The sequence below is a fragment of the Aptenodytes patagonicus genome, chromosome 15, assembly GCF_965638725.1.
Source record: "Aptenodytes patagonicus chromosome 15, bAptPat1.pri.cur, whole genome shotgun sequence".
Lineage (NCBI taxonomy): Eukaryota > Metazoa > Chordata > Aves > Sphenisciformes > Spheniscidae > Aptenodytes > Aptenodytes patagonicus.
The window spans coordinates 1,362,993-1,383,950 of record NC_134963.1 but is presented as its reverse complement, the minus strand read 5'-3'; the positions used below and the strand labels follow the sequence as shown (position 1 = coordinate 1,383,950).

Below are 20,958 nucleotides of genomic sequence, written 5' to 3'. Positions count from 1 at the left end.
AGCTAAGCTCCAATGACTAATGTAACCCTCTTGAGAGAGTTTGATTCCTTGGAATTTTGAAGCCATGATGTGGTGACTGTCACGCAGATTTTTTTCTTTCCTTTCCCCCCTTCCAACTGTAGAAGTTAATGTAGAAAACCAATGCCATGTGACCAAAGATACCTCAAGTACAGGAAGAAGTAATGATGAGACCCAAATTACCTCATCACCGTCAGCTACTCAGTCTTGCTATGAGGAACCACAGCCATCTACTTCTACATCTAACCTCTTTAATGCTTCTTCTACCTCTCTTATTGAGTCTGCATCTGTTCAGCAGGATAATCCTTCTACATCTGGTAAGAATTGTGTCAAGTATTTAAAGTTTGATATCCCATCAACTGTTACTCCAGTTTTGAATTTTAACAGATTAATCTCTTACCCCTACCTGGGTCTTTAGCATTTGCTTTGTAAAGTTCTAGTGAAAATAGCAGGTGGATATGTGCATTTTAACTTCCTCTCTATGAGTAGGCGGGGTAAATCCTGGTGGATGAGTAAGGCTATTGTGTGAATTGCTTATGCTCAGAGGGGCGGAAAATGCACATAAATCCCAAACTGTTCTATCTTTACAGTATGGTTTTGTAGTGGAGCACTGGTGAAAACTTAGCAAATCTATGTGGTTCGTATAACAAAGTGAGTAGATACGAGTGCTTGTGCTCATGCAGTCGCTCCAAGAAACTATTCTAATTGTCACTGTTACTGCTGCCAATCGCCAGTCCCCTTTCCTTTGCTTAGAGCTCTAAGGCCAAAAATATACCACATGGATCCCTAGCCTAATATCTTGCATTATGTTGGCAAGTGTAATACCACAATGCTGCGTAACTCTTAAAATAGAACTGGAGCAAGAATGGCTATCTAGAAAACGGCATTTGTCAACAGTTCATTGGGACTTTTTAAACATGCTCCTATGAAAACAAAGCTTTGCCCTCCACTGTGATCCTGACCTCTTACGTATGATCAATATTGCATAAATCCTCTGCCTGGCATCTTTGTCAGGAATACCTGGTGTGGATAATAGTCTTATGAATAAATACTCCACAATTTAAAGAGCAATGGGGATTTTAAGTAGGGTTACACAACTAATAGCTTGTTTCCCCCCCAGGTCTTCCAATTAGTCAGATTGGCTGAGAATGCATTTAGTATAGTTATGCAGACGTTGCTTTTTTGCTCCACTTTTTCCTATTCAAATGTTTGGATTGATGTGTATGCATCATCGGTGTTTGAGTACCTTTTGTTTTCACATGTCCCATATCTGTATGCAGCTATGCTCATGTTTCTGTTTTTATTTTGCAGGGTCACAATCCTCAGTTTTCACTCCTGTGCCTGTTTTCCCCATCTTAGAATCTGTGTGTCTAAGAGCACTGCATGACAAACATGAAAAGCTGGATATGAATACTGAAACTTCTGCAGTCACTTCAGAAATCACTGACAAAGAAAAAGCAGAATCAGATTCTCAAAGGACAGGGGAGGAGGAAGGTTTGGAACCTGCTAAGAAGAAACTAAAAGGAGGCTAGTATACTACAGTATTGCGCAACCTATCCTGCACTCTTTTATTTTAATGTTATTGTTGACAGTTAGTTTAAAAACCTTAATTAGAAACTGAAAGCTATGTCCCATTTTTCATAGAAGCCCAGTGAGATTAACAGAAACATAAGGATCTGTGCTTATTTTTCTTTATTAATATGCGTGCATTTTGAATTTATTTCATATCAAACCTAGAAGGTCCTAAAAGGTTATGTTAGTAGGGGATAGGTAACTTTTTTCTTCCTCACAATGTTATTTTATGTTTTAGTATTGTATGAAATAAGAAAAGCAAAACTCCCTTCTCATTCCGCTCTCCCCACCCCAATTGAGTCAGGTCAGCTGTCATCAGTCCTTCTTCAATTTGTTTCTTGCTTCTTATTACTTGATTTCTGGTCCAGTGAAAATAATGGCTTCAGTAGCAGAAGCTGTTATGTGTAAAGCAAGAACCTTTAGTGGGACCATTGCCAGTGAACGGTGAATCAGTGTATATCTTTCAGGTCTTTTTTTTTTTTTTTAAAAAACACTTAAATAGAAATAAATTTTAAAAAGCTGCAAAAACTACATACTGTGGAATCTTCTGTCTTTGTAGATGAAGATGCTTGTCCAAATCTTTCACCAGCAGCTCCAAGTGAATGTATAATTAAAATTGGCTCTGAAGATGCAAAAGCATCAAATGTGAAACCGGATAAGATGGAAGAAACATTAACTTGCATTATCTGCCAAGAACTGCTGCATGACTGTGTAAGGTATGTATGATTGACAAAAGCTGTAATCATGTGGTAATAATATAAGAAGTTCAGTAACAACTGTTTGAGGAGGCCAGGATATTTAGGGTTTTCACAAGCCCTTCTGAGTCCCCCTTCCACCCCCCACCCCCCACAATGTATATAGTCAAATCAATGCGAAACAGTTTTTTGAGTGTTATGAATGTATCTGAAAAATGAAAGACTTGTGTTTTGACTCCATTTCTTTCATTGTTTTCATGTTTGTGTTTTCCAGCTTGCAGCCTTGTATGCATACTTTTTGTGCTGCCTGCTACTCAGGATGGATGGAAAGATCTTCTCTATGTCCAACTTGTCGTTGTCCGGTAGAACGTATTTGTAAAAATCACATATTGAACAACTTGGTTGAAGCTTACCTGATCCAGCATCCAGGCAAGTTGAACAGTGTGTGTAACAGAATCTGATGTATTTCACACATTAGCTGTGTAACTGATGTATGCACAAGCTGCTGTCTGTTAAATTTCTATTTATGTTTTATTACTCTGCTCTTTTCTTTGACATGGCTGTAAGAAAACAAGTGCATTTAATATGACATAATAACTTATTGTAGCATTTCAAATACTGGCTGAGAATTGAAGGTGATTTAATACTATAACTGAGTATGCTAAGAATTCTTAATTTTATTTTGCTACTTAATCATGAGAAGGATATCAGTTTTATCAAATACGGTACGCTGACTGATTAGGCCACCTAAACTCAGATACTTTTGAAAAATATAATTGAATATGGGTTTAATTAACTTTGATCATGGCCTCTTGAAAACAAAACTTAGGTTGCCTGATACTACACTTCCATTAACAGAGAGAGGAATTTAACTAAGATCTTCTAGAACTCTGTTATCCAAAAATAAGTTTTATGGAAATGAAAACAAAATAATCATAACTGTGTTAATAAAGTAGGGCGGGGATAAGGGATGCGAGGTGTTCTTTTCTCTTGAAATTTGAATTTGGTTCTCATGCCAGATAAATGTCGTAATGAAGATGATGTACGTAGCATGGATGCTAGAAACAAAATTACTCAAGACATGTTGCAACCTAAGGTGCGGAGATCTTTTTCAGACGAGGAAGGAAGTTCTGAAGATTTATTGGAATTGTCAGATGTAGATAGTGAATCTTCAGATATCAGGTATGTCTATTTAAGTTGTGCGCTGAATTAGATTTACTTATGTTTGAATGCCCAAACCCACAAACTGAGCTAGTTTCACAAACGCTGTTACTGCTGATAGTGTTTCCATGATCATTGCCAGAATGAATCTTATTTTTGTTTTCAGGTAAGTTCATTCTTACCAGTAATTATCTTGGCAATTCTACTGGCCATCCTACTGAACCTTGAGCAGTCAACAAAATATTAAAATTAGAACTTCCTAGAAGTCCAACAAGATTCAGTTTATGACCAACAGTTCTATCCTGAATTGTGCAACAGCTTCATGTGTGATATGTGAAATTACCTTTTCCAATTACGAATTGGCTGTTACTTTAGAGAAAACAGGTTTCTGGCTAAGATCTTGTCAGGAGATAAAGCAGTCCATGACCCTATGAGTGCAGCTGCAATGATGGTGCTTTCTTATGTGTCTGGAATGCTGCTTTCACCAGGTGTATGGTACTGAAGCAGGTGATGCTTGACCTAGGGATTCCCAAGCACCAAAATATTGCCTCTTTATTTCCAACGGCAAATATTTTTTGCTGTATGTCTAGAGGGGAGCAGAAGAACTCTTCATGTAGATAATTATTCCAGCTTTGTTCTTCTCTTTCTTGTTCATCTCACTTCCAGTCACACTGCTCTTCTTTTTTTTTTTTTTTTTTTTTTTTTTAACTACTTGAGGAATACTACAAAATACAAAGTTTTTATCTGTACAACTACAGCAGTCTTCACAGGTGTGAGGTACTGAGTTATGTAAACCTCCATATGCTACTGGATGAAGAAATTCCAAATTTAAACTTTGAAAGTATGACCAACCCTGTCTAGCATAGCGATATGAGTTATATTTGCATTTGTTGGGTGTGATTTCCTATGACCTTATTTTATTCTTTCAGTCAACCATATATAGTATGCAGACAGTGCCCAGGGTATCGAAGACACTCTGTTCCAACTCTGCCTGGCACAGGCCAAGAGACAGAAGCAGGAGGAGTGCAAGCACTGGGAGATGCTCCATCTACATCTGCCAACTTCCCTGCAGGTCAGTGTCATGAAACCTTCTCAGTAGTGTGATACTAAAATACTATGACTCATACACCCATTATGAACTAAGCAAGCTCACTGTCGTAGTACTGTGAGACTAACACTACTTCACATGGGTGTCTTTGCAAATACCGTGAGATTTGACCATGGTTTTTCTGTGGTTGTCCAAAATAGATTGCTGGTGGCTGATAGTTCTTAAACTGTTCTACATATTGAAATATTTTACACACCTACATAATTTAGAAGTCTGAATGCCATTTTTCTGCTCTCTTATAGAATCTTTGTAAAAATGATACTGCTTGCTTGTTACTTTCAAATTTTTATGCTGCTAATATTCACTGAGATTCCTAGTCCAGATTGCAATTGTGTACATTGTTCAGTCTATCCTTCTTTTCTTCTGTTTTTAACTCATCTAGCTGTCCAGGAATATGTGTGTCCTGCTCAAGGAAGTCACGTAATATGCACCTGCTGCTTTCAGCCAATGCCTGACCGAAGAGCAGAGCGTGAACAGAATCCTCATGTTGCTCCTCAGCAATGTGTGTACATTTTTCTTTTTTTATTTTTTTTAAATCTCGGCTACAGAACTAAATCTCTCCTTATTTTTAATAAAACTTGTTTACTTTGAAGAGTGTTCTTTATTTGAATATTCTTTATCGTGACTCCTGTAGTGACAGCATGGAAGAATCTTCCTTTATAAAATTTATTATTCCTCTATAGAATGTATTTTAAATGAGAAAGTTGTACTATTTTAACCAAGTTTATCAGGGCTCTACTGTTATTGATTTATAAGAACAATAACTGTTGAGTTTTGTTGTGTGCAAGTCCTTACAGGGGTTTTCTTTGTTATTTTACAGGTACGGTTTGTCTGCAACCCTTCTGTCATTTATACTGGGGCTGCACTCGGATGGCATGTTTTGGCTGTTTGGCACCATTCTGTGGTATTGTGGAATAATCTGTTTCTTATGAGCCTGCTCACTTTGCAATAATGTCTGTCTGTCTTGAACTTTAGGTAATTTAAGAAATATAATAGATTAGTTTGTAGCAGAGTCATGCAAAAGGAAACGAAGGCTGTGTCCTCATATCACAAACATGAAAAATTCTTGAGTGGTGTGTGTCTTAACTTTGAGAGGATTTAACTTCTTGTCTTCATACCATATTGGGCTTGAAAACTACACTTGTTGAGCACAATGCTTTCCCATGTGAAAGGAGTTATGGTGTATTTCAGCCTAGTAAGAGAATCATACAAATCAAGGCAAGAGCACTGAACATCTATGTTAACCGATTAGAAAAGAACCTTACCCTCTTAAACATGCAGACTTCTGAAACTCAAGGTTTTAGACACTTTTAAAAAATAAATTAGAACAGTTGAAATGACTTGGCTGCAGTTTGAAGCTAATGGAACATGCTTTAATAGCACTGTAAATTTGTTTGTGCAGATTAGTAGTAGTGTTTGTGGACTAAAGGTGAAATTGTAAAATCTCAGTGTCTTTGCCACTGGAATTTATCTATCACATGCTTTAGCATATGTTGAATGCAGTCATTTACTTGGTGCTCACATAAGTCTGTGCACGTTATTTCAGGAAACAGAAGAACCTTCAGAAAATGTGGGGGTGCCGTGGGGTTGGGGGTAGAAATAGTAACTTCTCTTCTTCTTGTTCTGATTAGAAATAAATCTTGGTGATAAGTGTTTAGATGGAGTCCTAAATAACAACCACTATGAGTCAGATATCCTAAAGGTATGTTTAAAAATCATTATGTATGGTGCATAATAATAAATGTACAAAGTTTAAGATGTACTCATCATGAAGTGATAGTGATGTGCTGCCTAACAGTTACAGTGGCAGCATTGTGTCACTTGCAGCACCTGATTCTAAAAGGCAAATTTAATGAGCCCTGAACGTTCAGCTGGATCAAAGTTACAGTTACTGTGTCTGGAAGTATTTTGGGGTGATAATTTGTCTCTTTCAGTCTCTCTGTAAGAGGGCATCGTATTCTAGAGATGCATTCCATTTAGCATCAGCTCTTCCCATACCACCCAAATTAACAACAACAACAACAACAAAATCACTTTCATGCAATCCTGACGTTTAATTTCTCCAATGTGTATGTCTGACAGGTGCCAAGAAGGCCAAAATTCTAGACATAACTTCTGAATTTGAGTTTAAATGAGTAATAGACACACTGTAGAATTCAGATGTGTTTGGTTGTTAAATCATAAAAAAATTTTACTTGTATGAAGTATTTGTTAGGGAAGCTGGTTTCTACAGTCTAAAGTGTAACATCCAAAATATTAATTAAGAGAAAAATAATTCCCTAAAAATATACCAGGAAAACAAAGCTTGTTAAATATTTTTTTTTCCAGACAAGTTACATTGCACGCTAGGTTGCATGGAAAAGATTTTGCCTGCAAAAAGAGAGTGTGACTGAAAGAAACGTATTTGCATTCCTTTGGCAAAAGTGGGGATCTTCTGAAAAAAAAAAAAAAATGAGTGGAAGGTTTTATTGGTGATCTGAAAGTATCATGCTAATTAAGTTAAAGATGTTTAATTTTTACTTGTAATCAGCATCAACCCATTTTGAAAACCTAGTTAGATGTACATTTGGAAATATTTCAGGGTAAATGGCTTGGTCACTCTTTAATGTTGGAGATTTTTCTAGATTAAACGCTTAAATTGCTCTTTTCAGGATTACCTGGCATCCAGGGGTTTGACATGGAAAAATATGTTAAATGAAAGTCTCTTAGCTCTTCAAAGAGGAGTTTTTATGTTGTCAGGTATGTGTTATGTTCATTTTTGTACGTGTATAACTCTTTGTCTATATATAGAACTCGGTAATATTATAAAGAGGTTTGAAGTTCTGTGTACATAACCAGTGCCATCATGACATTTTTGTTAAATCTGATTTCTCAAGCCTTACACTGACATTATGTACAAACTGGTTTTCTCCCCAGATTACAGAATTACTGGGAACACGGTGCTTTGCTACTGTTGTGGCCTTCGCAGCTTTCGAGAACTTGCCTACCAGTACAGGCAGAATATTCCTGTTGCTGAATTGCCAGGTGGGGATTGCTTCGCACAGTAGGGGGGAAGAGTCATTTAAAGCGTTAAAGTCGGTTTTATCCTTGTATCCTTGGTTTTTTAGCACCTTCATGTAGCCCAGTGCAAATCTCTTTGCAGGGCTAATATCTTATGCTGATTGCTTTACTCGTCAGCTGCTAAGTTTGCATATAGTTATTGTCAGACTCCCTAATGGAATCTTTTCGTTCAGTATGATTTCTTATCTGTAGAATAAATATATCTGCATAGTGGATATGAGGAATTCAGTAAAATCCAGAATATAGTCAACAGGAACTAGTTGCTGTAATTTAATTTATTTTCCCATTTAAATACATAAAATGTATTTCACATTTTACCAGCTCTCAACTAGGAACAAGAATGGTTTCATAAATTAATTCTAAGTCTGTTTGCATTTACAGTTTTAGTATAAAATAGCATGCAAGCAACTGTGCCTCCTTCAATTCTAAATCTGTTGGTAACAGAAGCTCTTTCGACAGTCTGCTTTTAAATGTTACTTTTGTCCATCTAGTTCCTGTTGTTAGCAACAGCTTCCCTGTCTTTAACTGTTGAGAACTCTGCTTCTGCTGCTGTGCATAATGAGAGACGGTCAGTCTACCTTGTTTCTCCTTAGTATTGCTTTTCATTTTAGTGTAACGGCCTGCTGGACAGCTGAGTTATAATGTATGTAAAAGTGAGGGAAAAACAACAAACTCTACCCAAATTAATAAATTTTTCTTTCGTATGGAAATGTATCTAGACATATGGCCAGTGTCTTAAAATGTAAAGTCCATCTCTATTAAACTAAATGGTAAAATTTCAGTTGACAGCACTGAGAACCAAATCCTTTCATCTTAAGTCTGTGTGAGCCTAATACTCAAAATGAATTTTTTTGTCCTTCACTAAGTGTTTGTTTCTAGAAAGGTGAACCAATATAGTTTACAGTTGTTTCTTGCCAGTCATGTCTTGTTTCTCTACAAAGCCTGCTCTGATGAGTAACCACCATTAGCAGTGGCTTAATGATCTACATCACCTTGTTTAATGACTTCTGTAATAAATGTAGCATTTCATTTGCTCTTTTTGTAGTGACTGTCACATCACGTCCTGATTGCTACTGGGGGCGCAACTGTCGAACTCAGGTCAAAGCACATCATGCCATGTAAGTTGCACAATTTAGAAAGTGGTTGTGGGTTTTTTTGTTTCTTTTAAAAAAAAACAAAAAAACAACAAAAAAAAAAACCCAACCTTTGAAGTGCCAGAAGTTGCATGAGTAACACTGTTGCAGCATAAGCAAAATTAGGTGAGCTTTGGGGGTTTTTTGTCATTTTTGTTTTTAACGCGACTTTGAAATGAGCCCTTCATGCACGTCAGAAGGGCACTGCTAGCACTTCTAAGTTGATGTAACCCATTGCTGACACTTCTTTAGTCTTGTTTTCCACCCACAACTCCCCCTTCATTCCTATTCTTCTCCCACTGAAGCAGCTTCTCATTTTCTCATGTCTGGGTGCTTCTTAAAAACACTGCATATACAATAATTAGCCCTGTGCGATTTCCATTTGAAACTATGAGAGACTCTTCTAGTGAAGTGCAACATACTTTGAAGGGATAAATTGGTGGGAATAATTTGCAACAAGAGAAGCAAGGGAAGTTTGGAACATGTAGCATTAGGAACATGGTGTGGCTTAGCAGTTCCTGGTTTTGGAGGAGTTTCTAGGTCTTACGCCTCTGACCCAACCAATCTGGCATATGGTGAAAATGAAATACTGAGCCTGAAAAGAGATTAACCCTCTACTTCTCAAGTGCTTTAATACACCCAGGGGACACGGACCCCCGGTATCTAGTCATTCATGAGAAATGTCTATCCAAAATAAATCAAGGTCCTTGATGAAAAAAAATCAAGGCCACTGATAACCAATGCAATTTCATTCTTACGAAAAGATGCACATGTGGTAAGACAAATATTTAAGACTTGAAAACAAAAATTATCTACCTAAGAGCTAACTGGTTCCAGGGAGGGTAGAAAAATCCTTCTTGCTTTATGAATAATTCTCTAAATTCTCAGTGCAATTTAAGATAGAGGAGGTGTTACCTCTTATTGAGAAATTGCTTTAATGAATAGTAGATTCTGCAGTGTCTTTCTAATGCTGCTATGAACATACATACTCAGCATAATTCCTTTAATATTTCAGGTACTATGGGTTGAAAATAACTAGTCTGTACAGCTCAGGCAAGCAGATAATAAGAAAGACATGTAAAATATTCATCCCCAGTCTCTTACAAATTCAGAGGGTTTTACCAAATAACTTTCAAAAATAATTTGGGGAATTTAAGTTGCAGCTGTAATTCAAAGTACCACTGCTATCTGTAACTTCACATTACAGGACTGTCTGTTCCTAGAGGAGATTTTGTTTTGAAATGTGAGAGTTAATTCAGTATCAAAGTACTTACCAGTCGTCTTTGTTCATATTGTGGTGGATACTTCCATCTAAAATAGAAATGACTCAAGGGTTTCTTTCCTTTCTTCTTCTTCTTTTTTTTTCTTTTTTCTTTCAAGCATTAGCTGTTTCCAGAACTTTACTGGCTGCTGCTCTTAGTTCCTAAAATCCATAAAAGCAAACAATCCTGTCATACCACTCCTAGATATCCAGTTACGTTTTGTTTGTTTTTTTTTTTTTATTGAGCTAAACTGTTTTGCTAAGTAGTTTAGTTATGTAAGGAAGGTTTCTTTCTAGTCTTTGATCTAATTCAGCAAAAGGGAGAAAATTCATGGTCTCTTTTGCATCATCTCTTCCACATGTATACATATATACACACCCAACACCCCAACTCCTGTTTCAGTTATGTATCGGGGGACACATAACCCAAGTAAGAGAAAAACAAAGAATGCATAGTGAGATGTTTTTGGGAATTGGAAAGAAAGTGCCTCATACAAAATTGGGTTATCTATTTAATTCATAAAGACAGGCTTGTCATTCCCATAAAACCTATATAATACAGAATGAGAAAAACTTTTTCTTTCCAGAAGAAGATTCTACGCCAGTGAAAGAACATGTTTGTGTTGAAATGTATTATTAGCCTGGTTAATTCTAGTTCCTAGTGACTTGTGTAATGCTGTCTACTAAAAATTATTAATGTCTCACAGGGCAAAATTAATTAGCTGATTCCTGTTTTAATTGCCTTCTGGGTTTGAAGTATGCAGGAATATAGAGGAATGCTTTTAATAACAGGGTTTCTGTGTGCATAATAAAACTTAACAAAGGCTAGGCAGGAGAGATGTTGAAAATCCTGTTAAAGATAACATGGTGGTAGGGTACGATCTAAACAGGTTCTGAAAAACAGATATGTTAGCATGTAAATGTTCTGCTTTAAACTGTTTAACATTTAAAATACCCTGTGAAAGATGCTGACTCTTTTTTGTTGCCTGACTTCTGAGAACTTTGTTACATTTTAATACTCTTTGGTTTTTTTTATTTCAGGAAATTCAATCACATTTGTGAACAAACACGATTCAAGAACTGAATACTTGTAGTCTGTAGAGAGGGGACAAAAATCTGTTACACTGCTTGTACAGTTTAAGGTTTCAGGGGATCATCTCAGTTCCCCCATAGCAGGGAATCAATAACTTTTGCATCAGGTAATCTGGTGTGAACTTTTTAATTTGTAGAATTTTACAGCTGTACATGAATAAGGTAGATTTTTTTTTTTCCAAGAAAGTCCAGCAAGCATTGCATTCCATCCTCATGACTACAGTGTCCCTGTATCACTTCAGTGAAGAACACAAACAGAAATCACACACACAAAAACCAGCCATATCTTGGGAAGACCTAAGAATAAGGAGTGTATTTGCACTACTTGTGAAGAAACTAAGAAAAATCCTTAGACTTAAAATAGAAATGTTTTGTAAAAGTATCTGATGGATATTTCAAGAGCCATTAATATTTAAGAAGGAAATTGTCAGTGTATATTTGTAACTGCATTTTGCGGTAGTCTGATATTTTGTTGCTACCCATTGCATTTGGGCTAGAAACCACGTTAATATTCACTTTAAAAAAAAAAAAATTCCGTCCATTAAACAGCTGTTTCAACTTAACGCTTCTACCATATGTGCAGTGTTATAGTGGAAGTAGTACAGTTTCTTTTCTTAGTTTAGTCATGTTGATGTTTTTATTCACATTAAATTACAAAAATAATTGCACAAAAATTTGAAAATCACATTTAAAGTTGGGGTAATACTTGAAGCAGAACAGACTTCTGCTAATATTACTTCTGTAGTGTTTTGTATCAGAAGACCAAACAGTGCTTTTGACATAGAGCAGCCAGTAGGACACACTGGTTCATTTTTTGTATTTCTTTTTCGGTTTGATACCGTATGCTAAATACGTACCTCTGCCATGCAGCTGTTCTCTAGCATGCATACACTGGTGAAAATGTAGAAGAAGCTATAATTTAAAACAGAATATAGCAGCTTTACTGGAAGGAACAATCTTACAGAAAATAATTCAGTTTGGACAAATTGTAGCAATATGGAGGCATTTCTGGGTAGGGATAGGGGTGATGAAGGGGAACATGGGTGTCACTGACATTAAAAAAATGTAGATTTTATTTTCATGCCCTCTGCAGAGCTCATTCAGGAAATGTCCCAAGCATCATTTGGGAAAAAAACAAACAAAAACAAACAAACAAAAGAAACAACACCCCCCCACCCCCCCCAAATTGATCTGATCTGTTTCATCATAATCTGGTAGCTTATGTTGACAAACCTCAACTGGGACCAATTTTTCTTTTTCATCATACCTAGAAGAGTGAAACAGAATGAGAAGAAAGCATACAAAATTACCTCTGTAGATACCATGTTGTTTTTAAGTATGCCTTATTTTATGAGCAGGATTTATACTTTGATGTTAAAAAGCGTACACACAATATCTTGTGATATAATGGAGCACAAATGATGCAGCACATTGTGTCTACTGGTGCCAGTGAATTAAACAACTATTTCCAGTAATGCACATCTTAATATGAATGCTAATTAGAATGATGCATTTCTGTTTAGATTTTTATTTTTTAAAATAGCTATTGCAAGGATGGGTCTGTTGACCATGCCCGTATGCTATTAAAAATACACTTTGGTGTGGACTTCTCTTCCTAATCTCTGGGCATTTTCTCCTGTGAGTAGGATTGAAATTGGATCTGGAATAATACTTGAAACTTCTTTTAACAACAACAGTGTGTTTCTGTCTCTTAGTATTATTAACAATGTTCTGTTGCTTCTGTATTTGTATTTTATGTTTAGATTTTTTTTTTTAATGGTTATTATATCTTCTCAGGACAACCATTCCCAGCTGTTTTTGATCTCATTTTCATCTCTGGCTGTGCATGTAGCAAATTGAGTGCAGTTGTGGAGATCAAGCCTTTGCACATTATATGCAGAAATGTGCTTTGCATTCTCATTCACCACTTCCCACACCCCAGATGGGCTTTCAGCGTAGACTTGTCACTGTGCTGGTGTTCAAGCCTCTTGTGCTGAATTTTTTTTGTTGGTCAAGAATAATGTGTCTACAGTTCTATGTACAACCTCGCTTGCACTTACTCCAGTTATGTTTGTATAGGGATGTATTATGTGACTTTAAGAAAAAAAAATTGGGGGGAAAAAAACCAAACGACAAAACTCATGTACTTAACATCTAAACTACCTGTGCAGTAGAGGTTCTTCAGATTCCTTTTATAAACCCCTCTTCCTTTTCCCTGTTACAGATAATTCATCTGCCTTTCTATGCATATAGGGTTGCGGTAGTGCAATGGAATGAAGGGATTTTTTTTTTGTCATTTATATTGTACCAGGAAGAGATGAGAAATTAACTTGCAGATGGGGAGGGTGAATAAATCCTGATCTTTATATGCTCTTAAGTAAGTAAGAGTATCTGTCATGGGTATTACATACTCTATACATTAGACCTTTTTAAATGTATGGTTACCAGGTGATAGTTAATGTGATAAATGTATGAACTATGCTTGGTGTAATTGTTTAAATACTGTAAAGGTGCAGCATATTTTTAACCTGTCTAAAGCACATCCCCACCTCCTTTATAAGAGATATTTGGAAGCTGAGCATGAAATGTGGTAGAATAGATGTTGTGAAAACCGAGGTGATTATGATAGGGTTTGACATAGTGGTGAACAAGGTATACAGTATCTCTCCTTGAGAAAGTTCTTTTATAAAGAAGGTGGAGAGTAGTTCTTCCAGTTCTCTCTTGTGATTTATTTTTTTCCTGAACTAAGAAGTTATTAATTAAAAAAAAAAAAAAGATATTCACTGAAGTTGTCTGTTTCTGTTTCTTCTGTGGCATGTTCTCTCGCCACAGAAATCGATGTATGCAACACTTGCTAATGCGTGGTTGAGCTATTAGTTATTTGAATGTTGAGGTTTTACAACTAAATATCATCCCTGAACTTGCAGTAACTGAAAATGGCATGAGGTTTTGTGTCATTCCAAGAAATTCTCTCAAACTTTAAAGTGTCAGATGATACCACAAAGGATCATCAGTATCTACAGGATTTATACAAATTATTTAAGTGAAAAACTATTAAATAGAATTCATTTTTTGTCAACAAGATGACTTCAAGATGCTAGTAAACAAAAAAGTTTACTACTTTTTTAAAAGTGAGTACTATTTTAATTTCTTGCAACACCGTAAACGCTGAAGTGACAAGCATTATACCACTACTGATTTAACAGCAGGCTGTTAAAAAAAGATTGTCATATTGTGTTCATCTTCACAATGATCTAATTCATATAAATGGTGAGATTTCAGATGGCTACTCTTAATAGAACTTTTTCTGAATAGAACTTTTCCCTTGCTGAGTAAATAGGAGGGACTTGTCTGCACCCAGTTCTATCTGAGGTGGAAGACGGTGATGCCAGAGTTGTTAAGCTTCAAGTTGCAGCTTAGCATCCCAGGATTTTTGCGCTGCCGCCATTCCCACACTTGAAGCTGGATATCCTTTAATGTTGTAGTTAATCTATACTGCTGTTCTTAAACCAGCTTTCATTTGTTCTTCAGACTAAATTTAAGAGGAATTCAAACTCAGGTGAAGTGATGTAAAAGTGAAAATGCTGTGTTGTTCTGTACGCCATAAAGACAAGCTGATAGACCTGAAAACTTGTAATGGTTTTGGCTTGCCCTGCACTTGCATTGGTGGATTTACACTCCGTTATGTCAACAAATGACTTGTAACTAGTTTAGTTTGAGGAAGCTGCTGATTTTGGATTTATGCTCTATCAAGTGATCAGTTCTGGCACAGCATAAGCTCTTCCGAGCACTTCCTCCGCAAAGAATAAAGAAGGGTGGTAGCATGATTGTGAGAGAGAGAATATAATACACGGTCTTTTGCAGCTGGAATAGCTGACAACATGCTAATCTCAACAGTCAGTGTTAATCTGAGAGCCCTCAGTGTGTCTCAAGTATTTGAATTGGCAACTGTGTAGGATGATTTGTGTTTAAGCTCTGATAGTGTTTTCCTTGAATTTAATAGAAAAATCTTGGTATTTGACGCTCAAAGATCAATCATTAGCTCATTCATTCTGCAAAAAAAATACATCCATTTTGTATCAATTTCTAGTCTTCAGCAGAACTGTGTAGTGCAGATGGCTTAGCCTGCTTTCCCTAAGCAAGAGTTTAGGGAAATGAGTTGATTCAAGTAAAAGGAGTTAGGCGTTTGAGAAGAGAATGCTCAATTCTAAATTATGCTCTGAAAATCTGGTTTCTTATGGCCTCTTAGAAATTTCTGCTGGAAGGGGGCCTTATTTTGTACAATCTGCCCTCTAAAAATAAACCAACAGTCACTGTGTTACTGGAAGTTAGGAAAAGGATCTCTTGATTTTAAAAAGAATGTGTGGGGATTTTGCATTTTTTCCACCTATTTTATCTAACATTCTTTCTGCATGATGTTTGGGAGCTGAAATACCACTTACACAATTCCAAGGAATAACTTCTGAAGGAAACTAATTATACTATTTCCCACAGCAATGCTTAATATGCAAAGATTGCTTCTAAATCTGCTTTTCAGGTCATCCTTCTTTTCTTCACACTTCACCATTTTGACTTTCAATGAGGTAATTTCACCCTTAAGCTCATTAGTTACCATAGGAAATGAAATATAAAAAATGCTGTGTGCCGTATGAGGTTTAACATCAAAGACATTTCTAGACAGACCATGAATATACGTCGAAGCTATGTTTGGTCTCTGTTGGGTATTCTTTTCAGTGCTGCTGAGTTTCAGTTGCTTGCTTTCATTAGGTAAGTGTTGGCTTAGGACTTGTCCTTTTTTCCTTACAATCCAAATTAATCTTTAATTGTTTAGAATAAAATCTAGTATCTGACTGGACTATGTGAGTTAAATGTGTTTTGTTATGGCTCATGTGCCCTTCTCATGGGGGGAAAAAAACCCAAAAACAAAAAACCCCAAACAGTTACGAGTAGGATGCTTTGTAACCAACTGCTCTTAAAGAAAAGTTAGATTTCTGAAAGGAAACCTCAGTTCATGTTTCTGCTAAAAAGTTATAAATGGATTTTTCTTCCTGAATGCTACTCTGAATCCTCAAAGTTAGGATGCATTAGCTGCATGTTAAATCTTCTGGGTTGTTTTGCCATTGAGCCTCCATTCTCCACCATTTTAACTACCTGACAGTAAGAAACATAGCACGCAGGATTCTTGTCAGCTTGCGTAGCTTCAAGCTTTTATTTTGAAGCTCTGTTTCAACAATGAAAAAATAGGGAATGCCCACGTATTTTTTTTTTTTGTCCTATTCAATCTACCTAACACATTGGCTAGAGGGATTGCCTAGTATATTCCAGAAAAATTAATTTAAAAAAAAAAAAGGGGTGAACATTATTCAAATCCAGTTTTTCTGAAAATAATACTTCTGTTTGTTACCTCCATAACATTTTTGGACATTTTTCCCGTGCAATTGTGATTGAAATTATTTTCCTCCTCTTCAGCAAGTGTTTAGCATGCTTATCCCATTTGCTGCTTAGTTACAGTATGCAAAATAGCACAGTAAACTGACTGCATTACCACGAAGGTAAAACTGAATCCCAAGCCCATGCATGAGCTGTGAGGTCTTCTGTCGTTAAGAAGTGGCAGCATAGCTCTCGGAAGTAATATAGCTGTTAGGAACAAAATAAATGCCGTAAGTAATACTATTTAAAAACTAATCCTAGTCAATATTTACAGCTGAGAGTATTAGAGCACTTTATTCCACCCGGAGCTTTCAGAATTTCTTAAATTTGCACTGATTTTTTTTGAAGAGTGTGGGTGGAAGCTGTTTCTGTTCCTGGGGGGGGAGGGAAGAAGAGAATTTCAAAACAGTACCTTTAGCTGTAAGAGGAAGAAAATATTTTATAAATTCTTTGAAAGTACAAAATAAAACACAAATACCTCTTCAGCAGTTAATTTTAGTGATCTGTGGGGGGAAAAAAGAAAAAAAATAGGAACTTCAAAAGGCAAGCCAGGAACTTGAGCTTAAGTCTCCCGTGTGTTGTACTCCCGGCTCTTCAGGGCTGGCCAAGAGCGAGGGGATGGTCTTTGTACCTGCAGCATGCACCAGTTCGGCTTCAGTATCTTCTAGGGGCAGAAGACATCACCTTTGAATAGTTCGGTCTGTCAGCCACATCTGTTCTGAGAATAAGCGGCATTGTTCAATATTGCATATTTGTGAAGAGGAGGGCCTCGCTCAACGTGTGTATGTATATAGTCCGTGCTGAACATAGGACATCTGATTTAGTGTCTCGTGTATGATTGGCTCTATGGTGCTACAGCAGGCACTGATGGAAGAGGTACGCAGCCTTAAGATAGGCAGTGTATGAAAGGAAATCCAAACTCCCACAGAAACCAAAAAAGCAGTCTTCACAGGTTTAGAAAAATCTGTTCTTTGGTCACACAGATAGGTAGGTAGCAGAGGAAGTCAGTGTAGACAACCCCCTCGTTATCTCGCTAGGGTGCCGAGGAGAAACCGGACGGGATCTAATCCTCGGGTGTTCGCTGACTGAATGATGCAGCAGCTTTTGTGCGCTTTCCATCGCAGCATCTGCTAGGGAGGTTGCTGTACTGGTGTACGCCACGCGATGCGCTGGTGCTCTGAGGCAGTGCCCGTACAACTTAGTCTTTCAGCAAAATAAACAAAATAAGTGTCGCTACATTCTAGAAATGAATAGTTAAACACGCTTTTATTGAAAAAGCCACTTTTTCCAGCCCTTCAAATGTAGCTATTGTCAATAACTGAACACAAGTACTTTTCAAAAGTAGATTTTAGTACTTCAATCTTTAGAAATGTAATAAGTAAAAGAACATTGACTCTGAATTACAATGTGTATGAATTTAATGCAGTGGAAGTTATTATTAGAGTACTGAAGACTTCTAAATATTTTCTTAAATCATAAATATATTAACTCTTCCCTTTGAATCATGTAGCATTAATTTAAAAAAAAAAACACCAACAACAAAACCAACAACAACAGAAAAAAACCAACTTGGAGCCAGACTTTTGTGCTACAAAACTACTCAACACAGTCTGGTAATAACAAATGCAGAGACTTGATTGCTGTTCACGTTTGAGTCAACTGCTAAAGGGCATAGATGTTCTTGCTTCCGCTGCTACCAGATGCAAAGCTTCTATGTCTACATAGACACACAAACACACACACAAAATATAAGGAAAAAACCTACTATCTTGTGTTGCCTATCTCAGACATTAATAGGTGGCAAATGGAAGCTGTAATAGCAGGTGAAATCATAAATAATTCAGTTAAATATTTCAGGAATCAGACTTAAATGCCTTCACATAGAAGGATTAAGATAACTCGATGCACACTGGAGCTAATATAGGAGAAGACTTGTACGGAAGATTTCTTTCTGACACCTGTTTTATGACATACTATTGCTTTAAAACAATGTGCTGTGTCAGCTGCAAAATACAGCTTCGTAGGGAATTTCTTTCATTTAAGAAAGCAAAATAATTCTAAGTTGTGGGGTGAACATGCAGGAGTCTCTTGCAAAGATAGGAAAATATCACCAGGAGGCAATTAAAATACTGATGGGGTTATTAAAGGCAATAGGACTAGCAGGCTTCCCTTTGGTTCAGTGTTCCTTTGAATGCCCTGGATTTGTAATCAGGGAGGCACAGACGCTTAGTAGCTCGTTTCTAAAGAAAGTGAGCACTCAAAGTTTGTCCCACTTAATTTTGTCTTTTAAGTCTTGCCTGCTAAAGGAAGGGAAATAGTTCTCTAGTCAATGTGCGTTACCAGCAATAAATAGCTGGTGGATATAGGATCAGAGCAGCTGCAAATAGCCAAGTGTGGGATGCTGGAGACTATTCCTAGTATTTCAGTGTTTTTGTACACATGCTCCTGTTGCCATGAGGAGTCACTTAAAACTGTAGTGGACTAAGGTGTTTTAAGCCTATGTAGATCTAACAAAGATAAAGCTACATCAGACTTTTATAGAACTAGCGTCCAGTATTGGGTTGCTCAGCTTGTCCGTACGCTTCTCTAAAGAGTTAGGATATGAGATAAACATGGTCTTTAATATGAGAGATGCTAATGCTTGGTAAACTTTGTGCTAGAGTGCAGAAGTTATGAAATGCTTAAAATTAAGTTTACAAAACTGTACGCAAACATGCATGATTGAATTCTTACCCCTGGCTTGGCAAGGCTTGATTGTACAGGCATAGCTATAAACAGAATTTAACTCATAACTCCCAACAGAAAGACTCAAGTGATACCATGGTGACAGAGGACTGATTTACATTTCAGATATAAACCACGATGTAACCATCTCAGGTGACTTTAATTTCTCATTCCAGAAAAGGTTTTCTGCAGTCTGAAGTACCTTTTCAGAGGACGCTTTCTCATATAAACCACATCAAAATTTCATGCAGAAGAACAGAGATGAGGTTAGTGAGCGTAAGGGAAGATGGCATTTGTGCTGTGCTATGGTATGTATCCTCATAATCTCAGTCCCAACGGGTGGGAAGCAAAGACTGCTCTTAACAAAGTTGCATCTACCTATGATTGCCACGCTCAACTAGTCGGCACAGCTTCCACTCTGATCACGTCCCTCTTGCCTCTGTTTTTGTCAACTGATGTTTCAATCTTTCTGAGGGCGTCACTGGACTGAAGCTTGGCATAGCGTAGGAGCAGCTAGGGTATCACAGTTCTGTGAGGTCTCAGTAGTATTAGCGTCTACAACTGACGAGCTCTGCTGGTCCCTGGAAGAGCTAGGGGCCTTCCCGTGACCTTTGCATAAACCAGGGGATTTTGCCCAAAGGGGAAGATTTGACGTGAAGCTGGCAGAACTGCTCCCCTCAACAGTCAGAACGACCGGCTGTTTATCTGGCACAGCTGGAGCATACACCTCATTTTGCTCTGACAGATGATCTCCACATTGACTAAGATGTTCTGCTAGGACCAGAGGCTGCTGATCATCCCCTTCTTCAGAAATAACAAAAACCGGTTTGTTTTTATCTGTTTCTACCATAAGCTCCTTTGTTTTTGAACCGTTGACCAAGTTGATTTTCAGTGGCTTGGAGCTCTCTAGAAGATTTTTGGGGCTTTGGCTGTTAACTGGAGATGCTGCCCCTAGATGTCTTGAGGGATCCAGGGATCTCACATGTTTGCTGTCAGGGGAACTGGCTAAAAATCCAAAATAAGGGTTCCCAAACCTGGATTTCTTCAAATTGCAAGAACTTAGCTTCCGCTGCCTTTGTGCGGACAGCGTGAGGGGGTATGAGGCGTTACTGGCAGATGAATCAGAGTAAACGGTCTCTGATGCTCCCTCTATCTCTGTGGCTGAGATTACCTTTCTGGTTGGGACACCTTGGGATCTTGCAGCTGTAGGAAAACCCTGCACAAAGTAATAATAAATTAGTAGACATGCCATGAAAAGCAGCTATCTTGAGAAACTTCAATCCCAAGGGAACTAAAAGTTAAAATTCCTGGTTATGTTAGAGGTGAGATGCATTCTTTAGCAAAAACCTATGTTGTTACTTTAAAAAAAGAAGAAACATCCTCTATATAAAGCTAATAGCTTTATAACAAGCTGTTGGTTTGATGATTACAGTCAGGGATACCTAGATATCCCTCCCACACCTACGGATTCCTCACAAAGCAACAGTAATATGTCAAAATAAATTTAAGGCATTACCAGGGGAAAAAAGGTACATGTCAGAACATTCAATGAGATAATCTCATCTGAAGGCATTTTTTTTCACGCTTTTCTGGACCGGGAATAATTTCTTAACCAAGTGCTAACTGCTAGGAAATACAGCTTCTTAGCACTTCAGGAAAGCCTCAATAAATTACAATCTAGTTAGGCAAAAGAGTTTCCCATAC

The 20,958-nt window shown here is 37.2% G+C and overlaps 2 protein-coding genes across 3 annotated transcripts in view; one reads left to right on the top strand and one right to left on the bottom strand.

Moving 5' to 3' along the window:
* CHFR (checkpoint with forkhead and ring finger domains) overlaps nucleotides 1–19,579 on the top strand; it is a 32,252-nt gene extending 12,673 nt beyond the window's left edge. Inside the window, exons 6-18 of one of the 2 annotated variants that reach the window (XM_076352500.1) lie at nucleotides 123–335; nucleotides 1,330–1,545; nucleotides 2,150–2,306; nucleotides 2,560–2,714; nucleotides 3,305–3,467; nucleotides 4,376–4,518; nucleotides 4,937–5,056; nucleotides 5,375–5,458; nucleotides 6,186–6,256; nucleotides 7,206–7,293; nucleotides 7,471–7,578; nucleotides 8,660–8,732; nucleotides 19,431–19,579. In XM_076352500.1, the coding sequence (XP_076208615.1) occupies nucleotides 123–335; nucleotides 1,330–1,545; nucleotides 2,150–2,306; nucleotides 2,560–2,714; nucleotides 3,305–3,467; nucleotides 4,376–4,518; nucleotides 4,937–5,056; nucleotides 5,375–5,458; nucleotides 6,186–6,256; nucleotides 7,206–7,293; nucleotides 7,471–7,578; nucleotides 8,660–8,732; nucleotides 19,431–19,578 (1,739 nt within the window). In that variant the 3' untranslated portion in view covers nucleotide 19,579. Of the gene's footprint in view, nucleotides 1–122; nucleotides 336–1,329; nucleotides 1,546–2,149; nucleotides 2,307–2,559; nucleotides 2,715–3,304; nucleotides 3,468–4,375; nucleotides 4,519–4,936; nucleotides 5,057–5,374; nucleotides 5,459–6,185; nucleotides 6,257–7,205; nucleotides 7,294–7,470; nucleotides 7,579–8,659; nucleotides 8,733–11,049; nucleotides 13,869–19,430 lie in introns of those variants that run through there. The other variant, XM_076352501.1, reaches the window with a different exon arrangement.
* LOC143167566 (uncharacterized) overlaps nucleotides 19,579–20,958 on the bottom strand; it is a 32,975-nt gene continuing 31,595 nt past the window's right edge. The window contains exon 7 of the mRNA XM_076353150.1: nucleotides 19,579–20,470. Within this exon, the coding sequence (XP_076209265.1) occupies nucleotides 19,733–20,470 (738 nt within the window). The 3' untranslated portion in view covers nucleotides 19,579–19,732. The remainder of the gene's footprint in view (nucleotides 20,471–20,958) is intronic.